Source organism: Hyalella azteca, unplaced genomic scaffold, assembly GCF_000764305.2.
Source record: "Hyalella azteca isolate HAZT.00-mixed unplaced genomic scaffold, Hazt_2.0.2 contig10660, whole genome shotgun sequence".
Taxonomy (NCBI): domain Eukaryota; kingdom Metazoa; phylum Arthropoda; class Malacostraca; order Amphipoda; family Hyalellidae; genus Hyalella; species Hyalella azteca.
This window is the reverse complement of record NW_025940690.1, coordinates 9,197-18,601: the sequence shown is the minus strand read 5'-3', so window position 1 is coordinate 18,601 and position 9,405 is coordinate 9,197. Positions and strand designations below refer to the sequence as shown.

Here is a 9,405-nt window from a genome sequence, read left to right as displayed (position 1 = left end):
CCGAAGGATTTTACATATTCTGATTTTGCTTTTCTACTTAAATTTTAATCGTTAACTTAGATATGCTCATTATCATGGCTTACGAGTAGATTGGTGCCTCATGTTGGTTGAACAATTTTTGTGTTCTCCATTAATGAATTGGTGAACGCTTTCCTTAACTCTCACCATACTATTAAATTAGTATGATTTTTATTGGTCTGCGATTTCGTGTCCGATTCTCATCATGAAGTTATCTGTGTATTGATAAATTGTAAAGGTTTTTTAAATAACTCTCTTAGGCAAAAACTTGTTTCTTGTTTCTCTGGCATTCTCTCCGATTTTGGAGCAATACAACGTGAAAATTTTCGTTTCATCTTATTGCGTTTGTTGAGGTCTATACTTCCTTACAAGCATTTTTCATTTTCTCGAAGCTAAATCGTTGCTCGTTTCCGTTTAAATGACTCGTCTATACTTTCATTGAGACAGCATTATCGTTCAAGGAGGCATTGAGGTTCTGAATAATAATGAACGTATCATATTATTTGCTTAACATCGTTTTTGACGTACATTAATCACCTAGAATGTTGCTATTTCTCCAACCTGCGTCAGTTTGTCATAAACTTCAGTTTAATGCGATGAATTAACACATTAGCTTACCAAAAAACTGAAATCTGTTCCCATTAGATGTTCAATAGATTCTTTTATGAAATGTATTACGCATTAGTTTTAATTTTTCCGCGGTATTTTTAGTTTAATAAAATCTATTTGTAATTCCTTCAGTTTATTACCAGTTAATTACTGTAAGCTGTGCTAATATCTTCCACAGCCAGGCTAGAAATTTCGAATCTGAAGTGCCAGGAAAATTTTATATTAACTTCGGATGTAACGTAAATTTAGGATCTGACATGGCTAGAAAATATCATAATGTGAACTGATATTCCCAGGAAAACTCGCGCAATGTGCTCTCGGGTTTTCCGCCTAAGTCAAAAATATTTCTCGTAAAAAATCCAGCTCCGATCGTCTATTCACCGGTGAACATCAGCTGGATCACTCGTGCACACGAGAGACAACTGAGCTTCAATATTTCCGAACTTCCACATTTCATTCCTTTATTGTGAGACTTAATTTTTTTAATTTTAATTATATTGTTCGCGGAGCGGCTAGGTGGAGTGGTTACATTTGGAGAGCCAGTACGTATAAGGAACGGATACACAGCTAATTCTTTCAATGCCGGTTTATAAGATAAAACTACCTAACCGCGCTTGTTCCACCTTATGACTTGTTTCTCCTCATTAAAATGCAGTTCTTTTTTAGACATGAAGCTTCAGCCCGCGGAGAGCTCTTGATCCGAATCCACGGGTTATTAAAGTCTATGGGTATTTAAAGTTGGAAGGTAAATAACAGCTTATGGTTTATTTGTTATTAATGTTTAAAGGTATTCAAAGCAAACCCTGGGTTTCCTCATCAAAGTTCAAAAGTTACTAAAGAAGTTCCCAGCAAATCCGTGCTCATTCACAAAAAAAGGCTGCACAGACAGTTGGGGTTGAAAAGAAACCATAATGACAAACGTATACGAGTCTTGCAGTGAAAAAAAGAATTAATGAGTTTTCCACGTTGTTAGAGGGCAATTCCAATCGTACGCACTATAATATTGCTTAATAATTTTGACAGACATGAAGATTATTATTGAATCACCCGCAGCGATGTCAAGTGAGTAAAACTAAGGACCACATCGAAAAGTTAATTTCTGACAGACGCAATACATCGTAGGTTGATAATGGACAACTGCCATATTCAATGAGGAAAACGAAACTCAAACCGGAAGGCTACCAGCGGAACCCCTTGAATAACAAAGAAAATATGATAGCTGATTGGCAAAGCGGGCGAACCAAGGCCAATGGCAGCATCAGGGTAGTTGGTGGATCAGCTTCATTCGCACAGTAACTTAATATATTCCTATACAATAACATATGAATGTTTAAGAATTGATCACGAACGAAACGTATAAAAAATCGTTGCACGAACAAGGATGCTATAGGCGGTACATTCCCGCTCGCAATCCAGCTTCGATTGTAATAAAAAGTTAACCCTAGTCGCCTTGGATGCGAGCGACACGCAATAACATACGGTGGTTAACATTTTGGCCCGCACACATTATAGGATATTTCAGATTTGTATCGTGTAATGAAATTCCAACTGAGAATAACACGATTTGTTAGCTCAATATTCAGTCAGTGTAGCCTAAAATTCATGAATTATTAAACGATTTTAATTTCCTTTTTAGCTTCTATTACGGCCATATCAAATACGACAATTTCTATAGACGAGTGATTTGTTAATACCCCCTCTGGTGAGGGCAATGTGAGGGGATCAAACTTGAATGACCTTAGCTTGAAAATGTTTAAGCTATAGCGAGATGATCTAATATATCGTAGATATCGACACAGCTAAAATAAAATTTATTGGAGTGGGAACAGATTGGAGTTGAAGGCTACCACAACATAAGTTGGTAGGTTTAGTGGTTGAGTTTTGTATTGGCAATGTGAATTAGAATGGCGAAGTGGGTGAATAACTTGGGCTTGTTGGTGAATATGTAGGTGAAGTGGGTGAATAATTTGGGCTCGCTGGTGAATAGGTAGGTGCAGTGGTTGAGTAATTGTAATCGGGGCTGGAGCTTACAGGTGTATAGTAATTGGGGGAAGTAGTGCTTGTTGGTGCTCGATTAGGTGGGCGAAGTCGACTGAAGACATTTTTTCTGGGACGCTTTATTGCTGGCTTCGGGCTGACTATTTCCCCGTCTTCACAGGTTGGAGAAGTCGGCCGTCGTGCATTTGCGTAGACTGTAAGATGACTATTCTCCCGTTTCCATGACTGTTCACTGGCCCGCCGGCGCTCTGTGGTCGACTGCCTCTCCACCAGCGCCTATGAAAACAAAGCAATTAGAAGTTATAGAAAATACCATGATTAAGGATTTGTATGCCTTTGTCTAGACTGAACTCTCATTAGCGGGCGGGCCTATACGTGTCACTCGTTTTAATCCTGAATGATAAACTGCAACCCTAAGAAACTATTTATTTATAATAGTTTGAACATTTTTCGCGCCCACAAAGAAGAGGAGAGGTCAACCTGCATCATTGCATGTGTGGGTCAACGAAACTCTGAGAATATTTCAGTACGGAAGCGTTTCTATAACAAGGCCCAAACTACACTTTTGATGACTGAGAGCTATTGTCAACGAATTGCTGTCGACGTTATTATAATGTGCTTTTAGTCACTTTATAAAGAGCAGTAACAGAAAGGATAAATTGAGCTTGCCGATTTTTCAAGCTGAAAAAAGTGAAGTTGATATAAACGATGGCAAATTTAACACCACGAAATAAACAAACGATATGTCTAGTCCTGACATTCCACTGAACATTTTCTTTTCGCGTTTAGCTATAAAGCTTTTTTTAACGCCTGCTGAAATCTTTTTTAAAAAACGCCATTGCCTTTGCTGTAAATTGATCATTGCACGCGCAGTCGATTATGCAAGATCTTGATTGTCGTTCCAATTTATACCAGTAATATATTAATACTTATTACACTGCAATGAAATACGTTTATGACTCACATTTATTCATGAATTCTAGAATAAATAACATTAAAAGCGATGATGGAAAAATTTAGAAGTGATAATTTTCTGCAGAGCATTTATTGTATTTTTGGCATGAAGCTCACAAGTCATTTGTCAGTTTTTGATATTTCAGAGTCTCTTAGTGTGACATGATAATCGGTTGAAATGCCCTCCAGCTGGTTTGGTGGTAGCCTCAGACTTCAGTCTGTAATGGGTCTTTCAAATAAACGCGGTGCAAGCACGTATTGGATAATAGATCATTTCCCTATTAACTTTGTTTACAAGTAAATCCCTAATGTTAGCTCCCGTGTAAAATAAAACCCCCAATAAATGTTATTTCACTCACCTTGCATTTCTTGTTAACTGCATCCAAACTCGCGTTGATTTTGAATAGCTTGTTGTTTTTTGCGGGTTCTAATTGCAGTCGACAAATGATTTCCTTGCACTTCCGTCTCCTGTTCTCATCAGTACTTATGATTGCTTCATCCCAAGTTTGGAGGTCTTTCTCTATAGTCACTTTCTGGGTCAGCAGCGACTCTTTCCATTCTTCAAAATCCGTCTTCAGATTCACGATTTCATCAATCCAACTCAACAGGCTGTTAACTTGCTCCTGTTGGTCACGAATCTTGCTTCGTATTTTTACTTTTGTGCCCACCGCTTCACCTCTCAGAAGCAAGTCGTCAATCATCTCAACTTTGTGCGTGGCGTGCGTGCCCCTAGTGCACGTGAAGCACGTTAGTTCCATACAATCCACGCAAAGATAATCAAGCGGCTTCTGGTGCTGAAGGCAGGGCGCCTCGGGCTGGGGTTTCTCCCGTTTAGGTTTGCCTTCACAGGGGATCAATGCATAATTGATTACCATATCATCAATAGGTTGGGTAGTTTTTTTCTTGCATTTAGGGCAGTTTCTGTTCTCTAAACATTGTTGTAAACTTGAAATGCAAGAGAAGCAAAACGTATGGCCGCAAGTTAGGCAGAGCGGCTTGTGGTTGCCGGAGTCGTATTGTTCATAACAAACTTCGCACTCTAGCACGGCCGTAGCCACGTTGTGCTGTTCATATCTGCTCTCGTTATCCATTCAGTCGATCTCAACTCAACGAACACTTCGAACAAAACAATCTAGTTGGAATTAGCACAGAATCTGAGGGGAAAGTTTGAATATAAGGAAAATACACCATGTCAATAACAGAATGTAAAACCTGTTCAGTTTACCTAACTACCAGTCAATTGTGACTAACAACGTTGCAAATTAAAAGACTGCCTTGCATGATTGCAACCAGCTCAATTAGAGTATAGCTAATGAAGCTTATGAGTGATGGTCGCACTTATGATTTCTTTGCTCTGACAACACAATGCTAGATGGGCTAACCATATACCTAAAGCCCGGTCCACACGCTCAGTTTTACACAACGATTTGTCTGCGCAGTTCTAATCCTGTCTCTTATACACATCTAGATGTGTATAAGAGACAGCTTTGATATGCTCNCAAAACTGAGCAAACTACTCAGATAAGTCGGTACCGTGTGGACGCTCTAAAAATTGCAACGATTTCATTCCGACTTAAAACTGCGCAGACAAATCGTTGTGAAAACTGAGCGTGTGGACCGGGCTTAATAGGCCTAGTGGGATATAATTTATCCCGGCTTTGCATGGGAATTATAATCCTCTGATAACAACAAATTCTGTCACTGATTTTCAAACAATCCAACTACATAATAAATGACGACGAATATCCGTTCAGTCCCATAGTTCCATTTAACTGCCGTTTGGGAGTTGAAATGAATTTACTCAGTCGTTATTTTATAGAGAAATTCACCAAAACAAGATAGAAATTTCAAACAATTATTCCAGTCTACGTCTCCATGCACTCTCCCGTTATTCAATGTCCGTTAATCTATTATTCCTCCACGGCTCCACCAAAAATAGAATGTCAGGTCCTGGTACAGTGGTACTAGGCTAATCCTTATATAGGTATAGCTAATAGCCTAATATCATTTAAGCGCCCCATACACTAGTGTATCCGTATCCGACTCGCGAGTCCGGCTAGCTGCTTCCGACTATCGGATCTGATCTGACGGTATTTCTCCATACACCTACGTACTTTGCTCGCGGCGTCCAGTCGTGAAGACGAGTCATCCGAGGCAAGTTGCCGCTGCTGCCATCGTTTTGAGCGAGCTCGGGGGAGTGAAAAGCAACGGAGGAAACGATCTATGTGGTCGAAAGAATGGCTTGTCAATCGACAAAGATTTAGCAAAGATAAATTTGCTAAATTTCATTCGCGACGATAAACTATTTAAGGATGTCTGCAGAAAACTTCAATGTCCTATTGGACAAAGTCAAACTCTTCATAGCAAAACGAGAAACTGTACTTCGGAAAGCTTTAACAGCGGAGGAACGGCTAATTGCTACTCTACGTTTTTTAGCCACCGGACGGTCGTTCGAAGACCTAAAGTTCTCCACCATAATATCACCACAAAGTTGGGGTGTACGTGTCATCTGATGACGCACCACTTCGCGTGCTCTCGCGAATCTTTCTCAATTCTTTCCTGAATAATGCTTGAATATTATTCACTTTTTTCTTAACAAAGTTAAGGTCTGCATTTACTACTTTTTCGGCGTAATTCCAACGAGATGTTCCCATGCCATATCTCTTTTTGATTTGTTGGAATATTCCGAGCAACGAACCTTCCAAAGGTACGGCAAATTGCGGTACTCTTCTATGAACTTTGTTAAAAAGTCGGGGCTCATGAATAGCCTGGAGTCCGCCATCGCTGCATATGTCCTCTCAGATTGACGTCTGCATAGTAACTGAACTCGAGCCGAGCAGTGTTGCCAGGTTTTTTCTTGGCGAGAATACCAGATTGCCTAGCTCAAAATACCAGAAATATACCAGAAATTCTATCGTTCAAAAACAGACTAATACCTCCAAATTTAATAAAACTATTCGTCAGAAACGTTGGTTAGAAAAAATTATCTTATGTACTGTGCAGTTATCTGGCTTGTTCAGTTCATCACTGATCAGTAATCAATCGAGGATCATCACTCTCATGCTCATATTGCACTAAGCACTTTTGTTAAATGTTAACAATTAAATTGGGGTTATTTTATCAAGCGGTAAACTTGCGGTTCCAAAAATGGCGGCAAACCTCTAGTCGCGCCTAGCTATATTCTTCTCATAGATTGAATGCTGTTAATAAACTCTCACTGCCAATCATTCCGCCCCGCCGGCATGGTGGAATTCGGAAGTAATAAATTACCAAGTGTGAAGTGTACATAGCCTATATTATATGAATCTAAAATTCTAGTAAAACTCTGATACTAGATCACGCTTTTAATATTTTCAGATATTTACGGAACTGTTCAAGTTTTCAGACTGGATCAATCTTGAATATATGAACCACGGACGCTATGTTACGTATTTAACTCTGCGTAGTGCTTAATGCTTATGAACTTATGATGTTCACAGTTCTTTATTCCCACACGACCACGTGACACTGAGGCAGGTATTCATCAGTAATTCGTTTCTCTATCAACGAGTAGCGGACATAAGTCGACAAAAAAAATTATCAATAGCACGTGCTTGTAGTCAAATCTATATGTATGACACGAGAGACACGCGTTTACTGTGAAAGATACGTGTTTATTGTGAAAGACTCGCGCATGCTTTCATCATCATGTACGATTAAACATGTGTGTTGTTGAGCACCGGTTATCGCGCAAGCAGCTGTTAATCACTTGCCATTCAGAAAAATCTTTGACGTTGCAATCATATCACATACAAAATATGCTCCACTGTGGGGCGATGAAGTTAAATACCTACACCTTATTTCATAAACACAATTGGAAGTGCAAGTTGCTCTTTGTTCGCGCACAACATGAGACCCGATTACACGCAACGCACGCGCTCCACTGGCCTCAGCCTTGGCGCCCGGTGACTCAGTCTGTCGTTGGCTGATTGGCTCGTTGCTACTACAAACACAAACCTCGTTTCTTCCTCGTTCGAACGAATATAGAACCTATGTTAGAATCGGCAGGATAAATAACGAGAAAACATTCAATCATAAAGCTAAAAATTGTTAAATTATTACAGTATATCAAAATTTTCATACCAAAACGCTGAAATTCTCTCTAAACGAAAATTTAGTGTAACTGCCTAGCTCATAACACGTCTCGGACAAATTAACGGCCGGACTTGCGGCCGGTCTCGATGCCGGACTCGCGGTCGACGTCCAAATTCAGTGAGCAAGGAATATCTCCCTAAGTAATGAACGTAGCTCGATGAAACTTGGTACACGTAATCAGTAGGACCTAACGGTGATGTTTAGCTCGTGAAAATTTTTTAAATTTCACCATTCGTGGATTATACGACGATACGTGCCGAAATTCGCAGTGAGCAAGACATTTCTTTTAAACTACTGTACAGATTTGAACGAAACTTTGAAGATACAAACCTAACCTCCCAACGATGATTTTGAGCTCGTGACAATTTTTTAGATTTGGCCTTCGGTTGCTATTTTTTTCATTTTTATCGCATTAGTGATTTAAACAGCAGTACGTGTTTAAATTCACAGCGAGCAAAAAAATTCTCCTAAAATGCTTAACAGATTCGAAGGAAACGTCGTATGTGAAAACCTAACCTCCCAACGGTGATGTTTAGCTTGTGACAATTTTTTCGATTTTGCCTTCGTTTGCGAGTTATACGGCATTACGTATACGGCTCTTGGCCAATGCAAGTTTAAAAATGGGCCTGAGAAATTCCGGTCGTTTCTCCGTATATAGGTGGAACTTGCGAACTCGTGGGAAAAAAACTCGCAAGCGAAGGGAAAATTAAAAAAAAAACTCTCACGAGCTAAACATCACCGTTGGATAGTTTGGAATATATATTCAAAATTTCGCTCAAATCTGTTCAGTACTTTGGATGAAATGTCATGCTCACTGCAAATTTCGGCACGGATCGTCATATAACTCACGAATGAAGGCAAAATTCAAAAAATTTTCACGAGCTAAACATCCCCATTAGGTCCTCATGAATACGTGTTCCAAGTTTCATTGAGCTACGTTCATTACTTTGGGAGATATTCCTTGCTCAGGGAGCTCATTTTCCAGGCAGCGAGTTTTTCAACCGAAAACGAATTAATGTAAAAATCTGAATAATTCCTACCGCAACGTATTACTAATAACTACTTATATTCCAAAGTTCAAACATATCCGTTCAGTATTTAAGGACTTATGAGTGATTAGGTTGCAATGAAAATGTCTTTATACGTTTAATTGAAAATGAATTTATGTAAAAATCTGTAATAATTCCTACCGCAGCGTATTGATAATAAATACTTATATTTCAAAATTAAAGCAAATCCGTTCTGTATTGAAGGACTTATGAGTGATTAGGTTGAGCATGTAGTTAGGTTTTGCGTTTGAGACCGTAGGCGGGTCCGGAGAGAAGTGTCGATTCGGTTGAAAATTGGGCAAAATTCTGGACTCAAGTGCACTAGCAAAGCCCAATGTGCATCATTGTTGTATTAAAACTTTTTCGTATGCGTATGGACATGCAGAGCTTTGAAATTGTTGGGAGATATATAACGTAACATTCAAACTTTTATCATTGCGCTAAAAATAAAACAAAGTTATGAACCGAGTATTGTACGAAGCTTATATGTTACATCTAGTTTATTAACTCGATCAACACACCTTCTCTACTGTCTACTGACTTTATTGCGCTTTGTGCCTTTTTAATGTCTTCAATCAGCCCACATCAAACTGATTTCACTAGCAGTGTATATTTTTAGGCAGTTGGAAAAAACATTCATGAC

At 39.1% G+C, this 9,405-nt stretch overlaps 1 protein-coding gene across 1 annotated transcript; it reads right to left on the bottom strand.

The window, feature by feature from the left end:
• Positions 1 to 1,371: 1,371 nt before the first annotated feature.
• Positions 1,372 to 4,765, bottom strand: LOC108673273 (DNA-directed RNA polymerase II subunit RPB1). Its single transcript, XM_018161074.2, has 2 exons — positions 3,939 to 4,765; positions 1,372 to 2,901 (listed from the first exon to the last, which is right to left on the bottom strand). The coding sequence occupies exons 1-2, from the start codon at positions 4,668 to 4,670 to the stop codon at positions 2,527 to 2,529; spliced, it is 1,107 nt and encodes a 368-aa protein (XP_018016563.1). The 5' UTR covers positions 4,671 to 4,765; the 3' UTR covers positions 1,372 to 2,526.
• Between the last annotated feature and the right edge of the window lie 4,640 nt (positions 4,766 to 9,405).